The sequence below is a fragment of the Peromyscus leucopus genome, chromosome 3 (assembly GCF_004664715.2).
Source record: "Peromyscus leucopus breed LL Stock chromosome 3, UCI_PerLeu_2.1, whole genome shotgun sequence".
In the NCBI taxonomy this organism is placed as follows: domain Eukaryota; kingdom Metazoa; phylum Chordata; class Mammalia; order Rodentia; family Cricetidae; genus Peromyscus; species Peromyscus leucopus.
Window position 1 is genome coordinate 51,000,807 of NC_051065.1, and position 19,688 is coordinate 51,020,494.

General features: G+C 44.7%; 1 protein-coding gene across 10 annotated transcripts in view; it reads left to right on the forward strand.

Moving 5' to 3' along the window:
- Dgki (diacylglycerol kinase iota) overlaps nucleotides 1-19,688 on the forward strand; it is a 471,870-nt gene that overhangs the window by 137,645 nt on the left and 314,537 nt on the right. For all 10 annotated transcript variants that reach the window (XM_028866082.2, XM_028866077.2, XM_037203652.1 and 7 more), the window contains exon 2: nucleotides 8,731-8,839. In XM_028866082.2, the coding sequence (XP_028721915.1) occupies nucleotides 8,731-8,839 (109 nt within the window). The remainder of the gene's footprint in view (nucleotides 1-8,730; nucleotides 8,840-19,688) is intronic.

Consider the following 19,688-nt stretch of genomic DNA (forward strand, 5'->3'; position numbering starts at 1 on the left):
TCTTGAGTAAAAGAGAAGCTAATTTTTGTGTGTGTGTTTGTGTTTGTGTATGCATGTGTGTGTGTGGTGTATATGTGTGTATGCATATGTGTGTGTAGAGCCAGAGGATGCTGCTGAGTGTCTTACTCAATTGCTCTTCACCTTCAAACATGGTCTCATACTTAATCAGGATCTTTCTGAAGCTAGACTAGCTGGTCAGCAAGTGTGAGGGATCCCAGTGTCTCCTCCCCAGCACTGGGATTCCAGGCATACATTGCTATTCCTGTGTTTTATTGGGGTGCTGGGAATTCAAGCTCAGGCCTTCATGTTTATATGGCAAGCATTTCCCAAGTCTTCTGAATTGTAATCTTTTAAACATGCACACAATCATCTATTTTCACTTCTAACTTATTCTTCTGAGTATCTCTGTCCTTTTAGAATTTTCGATTTCTTATCCCTATATTGACTTTGCATCCAATCTATTCCTTCCTTCATTAATGAGTTATTTAAACCTTTATCAGATTTTCTGATGTTTGCATGAGAAAGGTGTCTTTCGCCTTGAAGTTTCATTAGAAAGTGTCTGTCTTTAAGTATCATTGTTTTCCAAGGGTGGAATTATGAAAAGGTGGTCCCAGAAGTTTCACGGGGCAATAGGAAGAGACAACACAGAGATCTGAAGTTCACCAAACCAGCTGTGCTCACTCTAAGCTTGGGGGTCCAGTTTTGAAGGGGGAGGGTTTGCTAGGGCTCCTATCACCAAGTTTCACAGGCTGAGCAGCTCAAACACTAGAAACTTGCTCTACACCCGAGTCTAACATGCTGAGGCTGTGAGGGAGAGTCGGCTCCCAGACCCTCTGGCAGCCCCTGGCCATCGACTGGTCATCTGTAACCACCCTTGGTTTGCAGCCACACCGCCTCCATCTTGACGCTTGTCTTCACGTAGCCTTTTCTTTAAGTATGAGTCTGTGTCCGTATTTCCACTTTTCATGGTGACACCAGTTCCTGTGCATCAGGTGTCCATTCTGATGGACATTTTAACTCAGTCCCCTCTCTAAAGACTCAGTCTTCAACTAAGGTCAGATTCTGAGGTGTTGAACACTAGGTTTCTATATAAGAAACGGGGGCCGGGAGACACAACTCAGCCCATCCATATCACTGCTTGTTCGATATCCCAGAGGGTAACTTTATTCTTCTTCATAATTCCTTAAAGAGAAAAGGTTATTGGTTCCTGAGAGGATTTTAGCTAAGAATTCTTTATTTTACAAGGAGGTTTCTTATCATAGCCTCCATCATGCCAACATCGCTTTATGGATGTGTTTATGATGAGTTCTCCATTGGAGATAATTACTGCCTAGCTGACGAGCTTGTGTTTGATAATGAGTCCATTGTTATGAATTAAACACGTCTTTCTGCTGTTGTGTTCATTCACATGAATACAGCACAACAAAGAAATCCTGTAGCATTTGGTTTGCATGTTTATTTATGAAATGTTGAGTTGGTCTGAGGGGAGTAGAGTGCCTAAGTCAGACAGGCAGCAGAGGAATGATTCTGTAGACAACTAGACAATCACTCCCTGACTAGAAGAAACTTCTGTTTCAATAATTGCCTTTGAACTCCCTGACATGTAGCAGAAGCTGGACAGATCTCTACTGAAGGAGTGGATGTGTCCAGGGGAATTAGAATATTTGAAAGCAACAAAAAGAGCATGCTTATCCAGCGATTATCAAGTGCCTAGCTGTGGCTAGATGCTGTGGGAATGATGAATGTGTAATAATGCCAGGAACAACAGTGTGTGCTTAGAATTCTGCAACATAAAAAATTTCTCTTCACTATTCTCTGACTTGGCCATGATTGTTGGTTTTTTTTTTTTTTTTTTTTTTTTTTTTTTGGTTTTTCGAGACAGGGTTTCTCTGTGTAGCTTTGCGCCTTTCCTGGAACTCACTTTGGAGACCAGGCTGGCCTCGAACTCACGAGATCCGCCTGCCTCTGCCTCCCGAGTGCTGGGATTAAAGGCGTGTGCCACCACCGCCCGGCGGCCATGATTGTTTTAGTGTGTGTGTATGTACATATATATACACACACATACTATATATACATACTATATATATATGAATATATATATACATATACACACACACACACATACATTATATATATAAACAGTGAAACTAAAAAAGATTAAGATTTACCTGTTGGACAGGTCCCGATCCCCCGGCCCGGGGGCCCCCTAAACAGTTCAAGCTAAAGAAGTGTCTCGCTTATGCAGAGGGCCTGGTCCAGTACCATGGAGGCTCCTCAGCTATTGGTCCACAGTTCATGTGTTTCCTCTAGCTGGCTTTTTGGAGTCTAGTGCCTGTGGTGAGACTCTGAGAAGCCTTGGTGCAGCGGGGAGGGGCTTGGACCTGCCTTAACTGAGTTTACCAGGCTCTGCTAACTCCCCATGGGAGACCTTGCCTTGGAGGAGGTGGGAATGGGGGGTAGGTTGTGGGGGAAGGCTGAGGGGTGGGAGGAGGAAGGACAGAGGAATCTGTGGTTGGTATGTAAAATGAATAGAGAATCTCTTAATTTAAAAAAAAGAAAAGAAAAAAAAAGATTTACCTGTTGGTAAGGTAAATTGTTATCCTTTTTTTTCTCTCAAAATATTATTTATGTTTTTATACTTTTTCTTTTTCTTCAAAAATGTTCACATATTTTGATCATATTCTTTCCCTTTCCCAACTCCTTCCAGATCCTTCCCACCTCTCTACCCAATTTCATGTTCTTTCTCCCTGCACTTCTCTCTCTCCCCCAAAACAAAACAAAACAAAAACCTCAAAAAACAAAAACACAAAAATCAGAATAAACATCTAATAATTCAAAACTTAACAGAAAAAGTGCACAAGAAAATGGAGTGCATTCTGTATTGCTCAACCATCTCTGCCCTGGTCTGCAGTTGATATATGCAGTGACAGTCCAAGTTCTGTTTTTAATCTTTGCATCCTAGCACCTCTCAAACATGGCCTCTCTCTTGTTTGTTGAAGCCTACATCCTTAAGACATAATTAAGACAACTAGGAGACAAGTATAGCTTTGCTAGTTCTACCGTATGTCATTTGGTATGGATGTGTATGTATGTGTGCTGTCAGGGCCATGCAAGTGTGGGACTGCATAACAGGATAAGGCATTGACAGGAAGGTGTTAAATTCCCTGGTTCACCTTCATTTGACTCTTTATACACATGACCTTGGGCCAGTAGCTTAACTGTTCATACTCCAAACTAGGGATAATGAAAGCCTCATTGTTGTAAAGGATCTATCTGTAAGGTATGTAAAATGATTCAGTGTGTGGTAAAATATATTTTGTGAGCTTTGCCCAGGCAGCAGCTCATGTCAGTTCCATTCATTCATGAGTCTACACATCTAGGACAGTGCTGGGCATAAAATAGATACTCAATAAATGTGTTGTTGGATGAATGAGTATGTGAATGAATGTCGAACGTTCTATAGAGAAAATATAGAATGAATAAGGATACAGGCTTAGCCACTTTAGTAGGCACAGCAGTCAGAGCGTGCACAGCTTTGCGAGAGTGGTGCTCAGCTTGGGGACACAGTAGAAATGCTCAGAAGCCTGCATTTCCTTTTTTGTTTCCTCCTCTCCCTCCTCCCCCTATTCCTCCTCCTTGTGCTGAGGACTGAATCTGCAGCCCTACCCATGCTTGGTATGTATTTATTCTCCCACTGAGCTATGCTTCAGTCTCCTGGGAGGCTTTTAAAGGGACCTACTGTGGCCAGAAGTTCAGCATCCCAGTCTTACTGTTTTGGAAGGAATCACCACAGAATAACAAAGTCCAGACTCCGCAGGTGTATGGTTTTGAAGATTCAATTCCGAAGTGATTTTCTGATTGGCTGAACACACCTTAGGGGACTACACTCAACCTTTGTTACTAATAATTACATCCTTGAAGATGTTGAAGCACATTTAAAATTGTCAAAAACGACTTTGGATTTATATGCAATGTGGAATAAGACTTTGACTCAAGTAATTACACAGCTTGTTCCCCTACATAAATCATGGGTGGGATATTTACATTTATGTGGGGCTTGGGACTGGTTCTCACTGTGTGGACTATTAGCATTTCAGGCTGTTTGTTTAGGTTAACTGAGAAGCAGTATGGGCTGCCTTGGATACAAGTGACTAAGGTCTCCATGACATAAGGAAAAGCACACCAGCACACACACACACACACACACACACACACACACACACACACACACACACACACACACACACTCACACTGTATAGCATGTCTGTTTTGTGTGTGTTTGAGGTACTGGGTATTGAACTCACAGCCTCACATACTAGTCAAGTACTCTATCACTGAGCTGTATTGCCAGTCCCACCGCATGTCTCTTGAGGCACTTGGGGAATAAACCTAAGGAACAGAGTAACTTTTAAAGTATCTGGCTCCTTTCTAGAATGTTGGGATGAATGCATCGGTATCTCCTGTCGCTCTTTAGGTATTCTGGCCAAGCCACGCTTTGTATTCTCTGGCACTTTCCCACTCATTACATAGAAGTTCAATCTCATCCTCATGTATTAGACTTCTCAGAGAGTGGTGGGTCGGGCGCATGGCTTGAATCTGGGAGTCATACAAATGAGTTGAAATGAGAGTAGATTGGAATTTAGAAATGGATCCCAAGAGGGTAACATGCTGAATAATCAGTCCTGCATGTCTTTCCATTTTGTTTATGAAAAGTATTTATGTTACATGTTTCTTTGGGTGAGTGCATTACAAAAAGTTAATACCCTGGCCAGAGGTGATGGCACACGCCTTTAATCCCAGCAATTGGGAGGCAGGGGCAAGAGAATCTCTGTGAGTTTGAGACCATCCTGGTCTACATAGTACGTTCAGGGCAGTTAGCTAGCCAGAGGTACATGGTGAGACCTTATCTAAAAACATTAATACCCTGATAATATGTCCTTTATAAATAGGACAATGGAATGATATTTCAGTAGTCATACCAAGATGATGAGCTGATTCAGTGTCTCCAAGGTTAGATTTTTTTTCCCCTCTTGATTATTTAGATTTTGGTTCTCCCCTTCCTTCCCTGCCTTCCTTTCTCCCTCCTTTCCTCCTATCCTTCCCTTCTTTCTCAGTTTTCTTTTCTTATGAGGTGGCTTGGTCCAGACCTTGGATAGCCTTGACTTGGTGATCCTCCTGATTCTGCCTCCTCACTGCTAGTATCACAGGCATGCACTCTCAGGCTTGGATTGCTCCCTAGACTTCTCAGGGGTGAGTTCTACCTTATTTGCATGTATTTATTTATTTGGTGTTTGGAAAAGTCTCCCTATGTATGCAGTCCAAGTTGGCCTTGAACATACGGCCTTCCCGGCTCTGCTTGGCCTTCTGAGTGCTGGGATTGAAATCCTGGCACGTGCCACCATGGCCAGCTGCATTTATTTTTAAAGAGCTGCTTTGAAGGACTTTGGACCCTCTCAGCAAAGAGCGTCTCTGAGGTAAAGCTTGGGTCGTTATTCAAATCATCCTAATTGGATTTCTCAAGCCCTGATCTAATCAGCAAGCTGTTTTGCTTAGCTTTTTGGTCAAGTTCATTCATTAATTCAGAAAGCATTTATTGAATATTTACAGAGTCTACCCCTGGGCTAGACGTAACAGGATTAGTGGATGAATGGAGCCCTGTCCTTTAGGAGTTTATAGTCTTACTGAGTGAAGGAAAGAGAATAATAGAATGCTATTTAAGATGTAAGATGGCTTTTGTACTTGAAATGTGTTAGTAGTCTTTCATGTCAGGTAATTGACATTAACTGTGACTTTATGCTCTGGGAACCACGTTATGAAGTATTTTCTTTTCATATTTATTTCACAGTTAATATCACAGTTCTTTTCAGACATGCTCTTGTGAGAATATTCACTCCCCACAAAGTGATGTTGTGAAGTTAATAGAATTGTTGGCATTTCACGCTTTGCAGTCTGTGCATTGGGGAGGATTCTGAGCAGGAAGAAAGAATGAAATGTTGAACTCCCATTTATTGTTTTATTGGAGCAAATTGTCACATAAAACAACTGACCTCACCCCTTCCATACACACGCCAGGTTCTGCTAGAATTTCATGTCATCTTCCACTACCATGATGGATGTATAGAAAACTAACACTGATTTTAGTTGAGGTCTCAGATATAATGAGAATCCTGTACTCTTTGAAGGAAAATGTCTGTACATGTATGAACTGCTAGAAAAAAAATCATTTTTGCCATTTAGAAGAGTAGAAAGCTGAAATCAGAAGCACCTTCCCAGGCCCCAATATTTCCTAATTATGATTTTTCTATTCTGTGTTTCATATATCTACTTTTCTAAGATGCGCTTTTGGTCACAGACTGGTAGGTGCTCTTGATGCCTCTTACTCATTTTCATATACCGCTTTCTTCTGTTGATGTTACAAATTCAACTTTACATTCGGTCCATAATGAGGAATAAATGAGAAGTAATAAAAAGACTTCATTGCTTCTGTGCACAGACTAGAAAAGGGTACGCTTTGACCAGAGTTCCAGTGAAATGCCATGTTGATCTTTCACGGTGCAATGGTGTTCTGTGTTGTATGGCTGCCTTGCCTCCTGCGTCGGTAGTTTGGGTCGTTTGCTGCTGGGTCAGGGGTTGGTTCTTAGTCCTGGAGGGTGATGAAAGGTTGGCTGTCACAGTCTGTCGGTGCTCAGGAGCTGAAATCATTTGCTCAGGTTTCTGCCAGGACCTGACAGTGAAATTTTATTTCTTTCCCCCTCTTCTTCCTTCTTCTCCTTAACTCCTTGATCTCCTTTTCTCCTTCTGCCCCTCCCCCCTCTCTCTTCTATTTTTTGGTCCTAAGTCTCTGAGATAGTTTGTGAAACTCTGAAAGATGTGTTTTCCTCTCATTTGTCTCAGCCATCCCAAGGCTTCCCTCCCTTCCTCCCTTGCTCCCTTCCTTCTCTCTCGTCCTCCTACTTCTTGCCCCCCGAATCCCCCAAATATTTCGACCGGGGCCTTTCACATGGAATTATGTCTTAAGTCTTGCTAAGTTGCCCAGGCTACCCTGCCAGGCTACTGTGTAGCCCAGGTAGGCTTTGAAATGATAACCCTCCTGTCCCAGCCTCTAGCTGTGGTAGTTTTTAAACGTTTAACTTTACGTTGTGGAGATTCTTGAAGACCCGAAGGCAGAACCTGTAGTTTCTGAAGCCACAAAAATACCTTTTTATTAACAGTGAAAACTGGTTTAGCACTGGTGGGGAGGCCTTTGAATCTAGAGAAAAAAAAGCTAAGAATCACGCCAGAGAAGGTCCCTCAATGTGGGAGGAAAACCTAGAAGATTCTCTATTCCTCCGTCATCCATCCTCACCCCTTTGTTTCTTCAGTTTATCTTATTAGACTATCTCAGCACCTTCGAATGTCTACTTACCTTTTACTTTCCAAGTCAGGGTCTTGCTATGTATCCCAGGATAGCCTTGAACTTCCTCTCTTCAGAACCTCCTGCTCCTGTGTCCTTAGCTGTGCTGGATTCCAGGCCCATGTCACCATACTGAGTCACTGTTTCTTTCATAAGAATATGGCTGGAGGCTGTGGCACACACTTTGGTGTGAGGAGCCAAAACTGATGTGGTTAATTACCTGTCTTCCTTTAAGGCTGCCACCCTTATGACGAGTCTGGGGGATTACAGACATCAAAGGTGTTGCCTGCACACTGCTGGAGCATTGGAAAATTGCCAGCAAGCTTGTTGTGATAATTTCCAGCTACTGAAGACCTTTTTCTGGAACTTCCTGGTTAGGACTCCAAGAGACCCTAAAAGAAACTCAGAGAGCGGGACACCCGCTGAGTTCTCTGACAAACACAGAGACCAGTGGTGGCACATGTCCACCCTTGGGTGTGGAGAACTACTGTTCTTGCCTAACCGCACCAATTGCATGCCTGGGTGGGGTCTGGATAGGTCAGTGAGCATGCAGAGAGGCCACCTGCCCTTTAGGGTGTAACACATCTCCCCACTTCTGCTCCTAGTCCTTCATCTTTCTGATATAAGCACCTTTTCCCTCAGAGACTCATATGGAGTGGGGAGGTGGGGGGTGGGGGGGTGGGGGGTGAGGGGTGGGGAGGCACTCAGTAGCTCTTCCCCTCCTTGCTTCTCTTGCTGTGGGTCCTCTTGTTTGTGTTGAGGGGTGCTGAAGGAATGTGGGCTGTTCCTTGGCAGACGCAAGTCAGTTTTTTCATGTTGAGAGCTTTCAACTCAGTGGACAGTGGTCCTCTGCATGGAGAAGGAGGATGTTCTCAGAAGAGAGGAAGAGCAGACGTCCATTGGTAGCCAGCCTGAGCAGTGCTGTTCTGGGAAGTTGGGTTGCAGGAGAGGGCTTTGCTAACATGTCGTCTCTGGAAACCTGAATTACTTTCCAAGTATCGCAAGTATCCACACCATGTCCATTTCTGTAAGTGGAGAGGCTCCACTCTTGCCCTCTACCCTGAAAAGAAGTTGAGCTTTCAGATTCTGTCCCTATATCCCCGTTACAAAGCGGCTGCCTCAAGTGCCCTGATTTGGGGAGGTTTATCCCTCTCTATCCTAGCAGAGGTGTATCTCAGCACAGGTGTAAGGGGGATCAGATGTTGGAGATCCACTCAGGTCACTCGGGTACAGTTTCTACCCCACACGGAGCTATGAGCTCTGTACAAAACTCTCATGTTTGTGTGTTCATATATATATGTATGCATTTATTTATATATTTATTTTCTTGCTGCAGGAAAGCCATCTCCCGGACAGGCCTCCAGCACCTGGCTCCTGCACATCCTCTTGGCCTTCCTGTGGCGAATGGTCCAGCAAAGGAGCCCAGAGCAACTCTGGACTGGAGCGTAGGTGTCTGCTGTTTGTTTGTTTTTTGTTTTTTATCTCAAGTGCATTTCAGTTGCATGCTGTGTTTTTCTCAACTCACCCTCAGGATTCTGTAAGTCAGAACACATCTTCAGTGGTCACGTCCGTGAGCTCACTAGCTGGGGGCCACCTGAAGCCATGTGCAGGGCTGCTCTTCAGTTCCTCCCCGCTGTCTCCTCCATGTCCTTGTCTGCGTAGGGGAGAAAGTCATGGGAGAAAGGAGGGGAGTATTTATTATTTTTAACCAACTAAATCATAAAAATCATATGTATTTATGGTGTGCCATGTGGTGTTTTGACACATGGGCACAATGTGTAATGTTTAAATCAGCGCAAAGTATATCTGCTGAGACATTTATCAGTTATTTGTGCTGCAAACATTCTAAATCCCCTTTTCTAGCCTTCTGCAAGAAAAGTGCACTACACTATCATGGTTTATGGTCACTGTACTGTGAAATGGTATCTGTGACTTACTATCCTTTGAAGAACCTTTCCCTTGATTATCTCACCATTACCTCTGGTAACCACCATCTTGCTGTTAGTATACAATACACTTTGTGATAATTTATATGTACGTGAGATGGCTCAGGGCTTGGTGGCATGGTGCTCAACTTCCTGTGCCTCGCTTATTTCACTAAACCCCAAAGCCTCTAATTCCATTCATGTTGCCAATGACAGGTTCTTCTTCTTCTGTACAGATAAATAATCTTCCACTCGGCATAGGCACCACATTTTTTTTCTGACAGATAATATGACATTTTATTGAATTTAAAAATAACACCCTTAGCAAAGGTCACGGGCTATAAAAAGTAAGCTCCGATTTTCACGTTGCCGTAAATGGGTTTTTAATTTGAACTAAGACTTAAAGGCATGCCTGTTTTCGATGCCTGTGTATGTAAGGGCAAATCTTATTTCCACACTCTTTCAACTTGGCAGAGTTGGAATCCTTTAGAGGGACTTACTGTCAGGGGATATGGTAGATGCTTCTCCCATAAGCCAATGGCACAGTCTCACAAATAGAAAAAGCGCTACCCAGTAGCAAGTGTGACTTGGCCTCAGCTTCCCCTGGGGGAAGAATGAGAAACATTCATTTCATTTTTGCTGCTTTTATAGCTAAAGTTTTTGGAACAATAGTTAAATAGTATTGGTACAAACATAATGTTAGAATATTTTCTCTTGCACCAAGTCATCTGAATGTTTGCTGGACCAGGGAAAGAAGCTATTGCAAAATCTTCCTGCCTCAGTTTCCACTTCTAAATAACATTGTAACATATGTAGTCACACAAGACTTTTAAGAATATAAGATGAAAGGTCCTCAAACTCTCTTTAGAGCACTGGGTTTTGAACCCAGGGTCTCCCGTGAGCTAGGCAAGCACTCATTCCCAAACCCGTACTTGTACTCATTTTGAGAGAAAGGTATCTCCCAGTAGCCCAGGCCAGCTTAGAACACACTCTGTTACCCAAGCAGACCTTCAACTCCTGAGCCTCCTAATCTAACCTCCCAAAGAGCTGGATTCTAGATATGTGCCACTCAGCCCAGCTTCACGATTCTTTATTAATCACCCTTTCCAAAAGTGTAACAAACCTTAACAAAAGTAATAGTCTGTGTTTTACTTCTGATGTGAATTCCTTCTGTAAGTTTTCGATTTCTTATATGAAAAGAACATTCACATCCTTCCACTGACCTCTTGTCTGTTCTCAGTTAGGTTGTTTAGCATTTTCGTTTCACCATTTACCAGTGAATACAAGCATGCAGACATGTCACATTTGTTTTCTTGTGGGAGGAGGGGTGCTTGTGCACGTGAGTGTGAAGGCCAGAGGTCTACTTTGGGTGTCATTTCTCAGGTACTATCTACTTTGATTTTTTTTTTTGAAACTATATTTCTTCTTGACCCGGACTTGCCAAATAGGCTAGGCTTTTTGGCCACCGTGGGAGCCCCAGTAATCACCTGTCTCTCCCTCCCAAGCCCTGGGATTCCTATGTTGATGGACTCCGAGGGTTGCTTCCGTTTCCTGACTGTTGTGAACAGTGTTTCAATGAACACGGCAGATGTGTCTCCTACTTCTGCAGATCAAAGGATTTTCGTTTCTTTTGGATACAGACCTGGGAGTGAGAGTGTGCTAGGTCAGTGGCTCCATTCTTGACATTTTTGAGGAGCAGCCATTGTGTTCTTGTGGCTCTGCCGGCTATGGTTCCCACCACCAGCACGAAGGGTTCTCTTTCTCAATAGCCTCTCCAGTACATGTTGACTCCTATGTGACGAGAGCCACTCTTAGGAAAGGAGGGGCTGTTTCTTGAGTTGTAGTTCCCTGATGATTAGTGAGGTTTACTCTTTTAAAATATATCTGCTGGTCACTTACGTGTCTTCTTTTGAGACAAGTTGATTTAGACCTACCACCCGTTTTTATGGGGTATTTGTTGGTTATAGAGTTTTTCAAGTTTTGGTGTAGATATGAATTCTGGGTATTTGCCCATATCAGGAATGCAGTCTGAAATACTTTCTCCTTCCTACTCTGTAGTTTGTCCTTTAACTCAGTTGCCTGCTGTTGTTGATGCGTAGAAGTGTTTCAGTTTTTTGTTTGCCCATTTTTCCTTTGTTTCTTGTTTTGGGCCCTCTTTAGAAAATCCATCCCATCAAAGTATTCTGAATCATGTCTCCTGCATTTTCTTCTAACATCTTACAGTGTCCGGTCTTATATTTAAGTACTGGTCTGTTCAAGCTGGTGAGAAATAGCTGTCCTTCACCATTCTCTGCTTGTGGACACCGTCTTTAGCTAACACCATTCTCTGCTTGTGGACATCCATTTTGATCAGTGTTATTACTGAAAAGGCTATCGTTTTTCCAGCACATGTTCCCATACCCTTGCTTAAACCCAGGTGCCTATAGATTTATTTTTAAAGTGTGTTGTTCCTAGGCATTAAGGCATTGTTTTCTGCCCCAGAATGTTTTGCATTCTGGGTGGATTCCTTAGGATCAAGGGGGTGATGAAGATGTGGTTTATAAAGCTAAAACCCATGGATAGAAAAAAAATCAACAGTGAGGACATAGTACAGTGAGGTCTGGGCCAGAAGAGTTTACAGAGGTGGGGGTGGGTGGGGAGCATTACTGGGATATAAGAAAGGACTCTCTAGTCATGGCTGATGTTGGGAATAATTATCAACAAATGCTTTTAGTAAGTTTCCTGCCTAAGCCAGCATTAGGCTAGCAGGCATTATTTTCTGATTCCCCTGGAGAGGTATACCTTATAGTATTCATCCATATAGTATTTCTGACTAGTGGTGGGAGGCTCTGATACACAATAGGGACTGAACAAATAGGACCTCAGGCTGGGCGTGCGTGCGTGCGTGCGTGCGTGCGTGCGGTCTTTTGTTCCTCTTTCTTCCCTCCCTGGGGATTATGGGCACCCTGTCACCCTGTGATGATGGCGCTGTCTGCTGAAAGTCCAGTAGGAAGCTAAGGCAGGTGGGTACTCCCTTCTGGGAGACTCAGATGTGGCTCTGGAACAGATACCCTCTCTTGTCTGTTATTGGTGTCAGCAGACAGAAGTGGCCAGCACTGACCAGTCACACAGTACCAGTACCCAGTACCAATCGCACCATTATCCAATCGCACAGAATGTTCAGGAAGGAGGAGAGGGCTAGGTGTAGTTCAGTGCCCTCTGACTTTTTCTGTGAGAGTTTAAATGACTCACACTGGTTTTAAAACGTTGGCCTCTTTCTGCCAAATACACTGTGTGTTAACTGGCCCTTCTGTTCAAGAGACCAAATGAGGAATTGGGGAATTTCCTTGTTTTGCGTAAAGCACAGGAAGGGTCTTCAGTCTAGAGCATCACTCTGCAACAACCCTGACTTTCGGTTCCCTGCAGAACAGCGGCCTGGTGACACATGTGCTGCCACTGGCCGCTGGAATGCATGTGCTAACGATGATAAGACTGACTGACTTGGTAGTGTTGTTTATTGAAGACTGATGAGGCTTAGAGCTTCTTAACAGTCCCCCAAGTAAGCATGAGAATAGCAAGAATTAAAAATAAAAAGATGAGATGGGGGATGGGGAGTAGAAAGTCAGGGTATAGATCAATGGTAGGACACTTGACCTGCATTTAGAAGCCCCTGGGTTGGGTTTCCAGCACCACAAACAACAAAGGAACAAGCGCAGGCACTCCGGTCACTGGTCTTGGTTAAGGTCCTTGGTTCCATAGAGTGCTGTGTGGCACCCCTGAGGGTCTTGGCTCTGGGAGCACCTTGGGGAGCAGGGTTGGTGGGAACCCCTTGTTCTTCACAGACCCCTTGACTCTCCCGGAGAAATTCCTTGCTTCCTGCCTCTTGAGCTCAGCAGACTAGGCATCCTTTCAGAGGCTGCGACTGCTCCCACACCCTGACTCTGTACCGTTGGTCACATCAGCTCACCAATGAGAAAACAGATGCAGAAGCTGTTCAGGGTGCACCTGGAATGGCAGGCCAGGTCAGGGTCAACCTGGAATTGGGATCTCTGGGACTGGACTGTTACTTTTTGTAGAAAGGACCCCACTCTGAACCTGGTATATGTGTCAAAGTCTTCTAGAGAACACAATTCTTCCCTTCAGAATAATGGCCGCAGGCTTTGGGAAGGGTAGTGAGGGTCCTGAGGCTGACTGAGTGAGCACAGGGAGCATTGTATAGCATGGCTGGGCCTGGACTGCTGTGGGAGACAGTGTTCAGGCTTTGTGTAGCTGAGCTTATCCTTCAGGGATCCCATTTTCCCCATCTCTTTCCCCTCCTTGGTGACACAAATTCCAGCCCTCCCCCCACACCCCTGGAACTGACTCCCCCACACCCCTGTAACTCACTCCCCCACACCCCTGGAACTGACTCCCCCACACCCCTGGAACTCACTCCCCCCACACCCCTGTAACTCACTCCTCCACACCACTGGAACTCACTCCCCCACACCCCTGTAACTCACTCCCCCACACCCCTGTAACTCACTCCCCCACACCCCTGTAACTCACTCCCCCACACCCCTGTAACTCACTCCCCCACACCACTGGAACTCATTCCCCCACACCACTGGAACTCACTCCCCCACACCCCTGGAACTCACTCCCCCACACCCCTGGAACTGACTCCCCCACACCCCTGTAACTCACTCCCCCACACCCCTGTAACTCACTCCCCCACACCACTGGAACTCACTCCCCCACACCCCTGTAACTCACTCCCCCGCACCCCTGGAACTGACTCACCCACACCACTGGAACTGACTCCCCCACACCCCTGTAACTCACTCCCCCGCACCCCTGGAACTGACTCACCCACACCACTGGAACTGACTCACCCACACCACTGGAACTGACTCCCCCCCCACACCACTGGAACTCACTCCCCCCACACCCCTGTAACTCACTCCCCCACACCACTGGAACTCACTCCCCCACACCCCTGTAACTCACTCCCCCCACACCCCTGTAACTCACTCCCCCACACCACTGGAACTCACTCCCCCACACCCCTGGAACTCACTCCCCCACACCCCTGTAACTCACTCCCCCACACCCCTGTAACTCACTCCCCCCACACCCCTGTAACTCACTCCTCCACACCACTGGAACTGACTCCCCCACACCCCTGTAACTCACTCCCCCCACACCCCTGTAACTCACTCCTCCACACCACTGGAACTCACTCCCCCCACACCCCTGTAACTCACTCCCCCCACACCCCTGTAACTCACTCCCCCCACACCCCTGGAACTCACTCCCCCCACACCCCTGTAACTGACTCCCCCCACACCCCTGTAACTGACTCCCCCCACACCACTGGAACTCACTCCCCCACACCCCTGGAATTCACTCCCCCACACCACTGGAACTTCCTCCTCAAACTCTTCTCTCCTGTGTTTTACTGTGACTGGTGACAGTCCACTTCTTTGATAACTTTGCCAATATTTGCTCTTGCTCCCTGTGCACAGGCTTTCCTCCCATGCATGTCACCCCTCAGTGATGGCACATGGAGGTGTTCAAGACAGCCTTCAGTTAGTGCTCCAGTATCCTAGCAGTGGCCCCTGGGCTCAACCCGCATGAAGGTGGCTGTTTTCTGCAGCCCCCCCCTCTTCCTCCCCCCTTTCCCTCCCCTCTCTCTCTGTCCCTCCCTCCCTCCCTCCCTCCTTCCCCTAGGCTCTGATCATCTCTTCCTCATGCCATTTCAATCATCCCATTTCCTGTGTGCATTCCTTTGCTCATAGTGACCCATCTTGCAAACAGAACCAAGTTAGTGCTTCTTGCTTGACTTACTGGAGGGCTTGTTAGGTCTCCAGCTACCCAAAGAGCCAGGCAGTGTCGTCTGCCTGTTTTCTCTTCAAAGTGGAGAGCCCATGACAGCCTGAGGGCTGCCCCGTTACTGATGCCAGGGCATGAATTGATTGTAACCCCTCTGTTCCATTAATGAGAAGTGAACTTATCCTTGGAAACTGATGGGCACTCAGATAATCTTTAGTTCCTGAAAGGCTTGCTAAACACGACTCCAATGCCAACTCGTAAAAGAAACAAACACAACCTGTTTTAATGCCCCCTTTCAGGTTCCTCCTCCTGTAGTAGGTTATCATGCACCTGGAGAGGCTTGCTTGTCCTCCTTCTCCTAATAGTGGCTCTCCTCACCCTCCTAGTGACAACCTGTGGAGGCTGTTCCCTCTGATACCATTAAGACACATGTCAGCCAAGCCAGTTTGGGAGGAAATAAGCTAAATTACTAGAATGGGAAGGAAGTGATGTTCAAAATAGAAACCAAAAATATTCGTCTCCTGGGCTGGAATCCAAGCTCTCAGTTTAGAGTGAGTTAGCCCATTTAGAAGTGTGTCAGCGCCACAGATAATATGTGTCTTCTTAAATGTCACATGCTTTCTCTCTGCAGAGGTGACTCAATTTACAATTAGAGCTCGCCTCTGTTTTTTAAGATCGTAGCCAGTAATACCGGAGTGGGTCTCTCTTCTGTCCATACTGTTTTGTAATTATGCTTTGCCTCCTAAGCTGCCTGGAGCAAGCCACAGGCCAGTGTGGGAGATGAGGAACAGGGCTGGGGCTCCAGAAACTCTTCCTTAAAGCTCGTGTCAATCTCTACCCCAACATCTTCAGTTCTGAGTTTCTTTCGTTTCTTTGCTGGACCACATCCTTCCACCTTGTGTTCCCTGGAAAACCGAACTTCAGCTCGGAAGAAAGCAGCCCCCTCCCCCATCCACACCAGCTTTCCCTTTCTTTAGTGGAGGACTAAGAGAGGAAGTGCTTTCTCCCCAGCAGGTAGAGACAGCACAGTTGGTACATTGCCTCACAGTTCAGTTCAGGGACAAGACTGGGGAACCAGAGTCTTCACATGGAGTTGCTTTAAACTAGGTTACAAAATTAGGTCGCTTTATCTTTAGAAACCCTGAATGAAAAGCCAGGAAGCAGCTGGGGGCACGTGTGTGCCTGTGTGTATGCCAACATGGGTGTGTGTGCACATACATATGTGAGTGTTTTCTGCATATGTTCTCCTGCCAGCCCTGTTTTGAGTGTGAGCCTAGGAAGCCTGTGCTGTGTGTCAGGTTTGGCATCATTGCCACAGCCCAGCCTGCCTCCCATATCTCTTCACTCAAACTTCAAAAAACTTAGGATGTGAGAAACTGAGAAAAACACCTCATAGAGATCAATCAGAGCGATGATACCTCTGGTCTTGGATAGCCATGATGTCATTGTGGGACTGATCTACTATGACTGGCTCTCACTCTTTATTTTCTGAGTTCAGGGTAATGAAGATATAGCCCTATATTAACTACTTTTTATCATTACTGCAACAACATTCCTCACAAAAGCAAACCGAGGAAGGATTGATTCTGATGTGTGGTTTAAGAAGCAATCCAGTCCATCATGGCAGGGAAGGCTGGTAGCCGGCCAGTGGGGCAGCTGGGTACACTGTGCCTACACTAGGAAGCAGAGAGAGAGAGAACTCTGTGCTCAGCTCACTTTTCCTTTTTATTCAATCTGGGACTCCAGTCCATGGAATGGTGCATTGACACTTTGGATTGGTCTTCCCACCACGATTAACCAGTTTAGAAACTCCCTCACAGACATGCCCAGGGGTAGGCTTCTAGGTGATCATAGACTGTGTCAATTTGGCAATCTTTATCAACAACCAAAATCCGTTGATGTCCCAGAGGGCTCACAGACTCCTTAGCTCCATGGTTGTGCAGTAAGTAAGTATCTTGGTCCAAATGTTCTGATGCTAGGGAAGTGATTGTTTAATACTCTTTAGTGGAAACAGATGCGAGCCCTAGATTAAATATAAGTTATTTAGGGATTCACATTAAAACAACATGAATAAGTAGGGAAACCCAGTTTTAGTCCCATGTTTTGTTTCACCTGATTGTCCCCAAATGCTCTCATTCAATATTGAAGTAACAGATGGTGGCTCTATGAGGACATTAGCACTCTTTTTTCATACGCAGTCTCTAAACTGTGCCTTAGTGTCATTGGCACAGCTCAGTCAATGCTGACCACACTCCCGGTGTTCAGCCGCCGTCTTCCACACAGCTCCTGTGGAGACCATCCAAGGCAATTTGTCACCTATTACTAACTTGGAGGTTTTCAGGCAATGCACATTTAATTTTTTTTTTAAATTTACATGGATATTTGTAAGAGAGCTATCATTTGTAACTCTAATTATTTAAAAACCATTTTCTAATTGCATGTCTTTGTTTCTCTGGGTGATTTGCTTTGTTTCTCTGGGTGATTTGCTTCTGGTGCATATACACTACTTCTTTGGCTCCCTTTTTGAGTCAGGGTCTGTGTATCTTAGACTGACCTGAAACTTATTTGGTAGCCCAGACCTACCTTGAACTTTTAGCAATTCTTCTGTCTCAGATTCCTGGGTGTTGGAATTGCATATGTGTATCTATATGCCTGGCTCCTGCTGGCGCACTTGTTAAACATGTTATTAATCTGTATCACTCCCCTATCTTTATCTTTTTTTAATGGGGTTTTTGCTTAACTTTGGCAATTAGTAATATCTACTTGTGTATGTGTGTATGCATGTGTGTATGTATGTGTGTGTATGTATATATATATATATATATATATATATTTATTTATTTATTTATTGAGGGTCATAAGTAACTACATCTATTGTGTAAATATGCATGCAAGAATCACAGATGAGTATGGGTGTGAGTGAGTACATATGTGTGTGTGTGTGTGTCCATCCAAGGGGTTTGGCCCACATTCCAAAGACTAGAAAAAAATGTCATCGCTTAGAAATAGTGTGGTTATTTTTCTGTTTTCTAGAAATGGACAGTTTTTGAGATACATATTATTTGAGGTGTCATTTCAAGGTAGATTTTTAGAGAAGAAGCAAGAAAGATGTTCCCAGGTGAGAAGGATAATCAATAAAGCATGGCACCAGAAATAAGATATGATTAAAGAGCAGTAGTAAGGGAGGAAAATAAGATAAGGATAGATTGGTTGGCAGGCCTGGTGGAAGGTCTAGAGTGCCAGGCTGAAGTGGACTTCATTCCATGTGTAACAGAATCAGGTAAGCATTCAGAGCCATGGAGGGGCACAATCATAGGTGTGTTTTAAGGGAACTGAGTGTACAACAATGGAAAATTAGTCAGAGCAGATGTCAGAGTTCAAAGAAGCAACTGGGACTTGATTGGATTTGCTGTCTAGTGTATACTAAGGAACTTGGGGACAGACTTAGACATAAAAAGAAACTTAGACAAAAGTAAGAACCAAGAGGAAAGTCTGCACTCCTTGGGGATAGAGTAGGCTGCTGGAATAAGAGACTCAAATGTGTAATGTGGCAATAGAGAAGTTGTTTTTCTCTCTCCCATGCCACAGACCAGGACTAGTGTGGGTGGTTGGAGGGGAACTAGACTCGTTTGACGGTTATTCAAGGATAAAAACTGACTGTTCTCCTGATATCTCATCAAGAGCTTTCCAAAATCACCCCCAAGGCTGATCACCCCAATAAGTCTCTGGGGCAGAAGCAAGGATGAGTTGCTCCTGGTTGATCTGATGGACCCTTCCTGGAACCTTTGCTCCTGTTCATTTGCTTAGAACTTGGTTTCGTGGCCACTCCTAATTGCAAGGAAAGCTGGGAAATCAGATCTAGTTTTATATTCAAGAAGAAGAGCAAAATGGTCACAATGACCAAGGAGAAGAATCTGAAAAAATGCCAGCATACATGGAATCGGGAGAAGGAAAGTCAGAAAGAAATAGCAACATGATTAAAAAAAAAAAAAAAAAGATAAGAAATCAAACACCTACTGACTCCTTATCAAGTACATACTATTGACATATTTTCATTTCTGCACTGAAATTTCACAGTGATCCTGGGATAGAGGAACAGTTATTTTTATAATTTTACTGATAAATGACCTGGGGTTTAGGGAAATGAGAGGGTCCTAAATCATATGTTAAGTAACCTATCTACTTTATAACAGAGCTCATGTGATTAGCTCACAGGTAGAAAAGGAGTCAGGAGAAATGTCCAAAGCAAGCCAAAGTCAGTCATCTGTTTAGTCCCTCCTAATGCTGACACCACCCAGGTATCCTTTATGCAGAATTCAGGAGTCCTCAGGACCACTCCCACTTCTAACGTTCTCGTTGTGACTTAGGAATCTCTAAGACTATATTGAGGTTGGAGAATTCACTAGGCAAACTGTGTAAGTCACCGAAAGTTGTTAAACTCACACTTCTGGAGAATCACCATAAAGACAAGATAGATATACAAGAAGAAAGGAGAGAGCGGGAGCTTGTAGTATAGGTGAAAGTGTGTGTTATCATTTTTTGCATGCCTCAACTATGTTGGTCTTCCAAGTGTTGT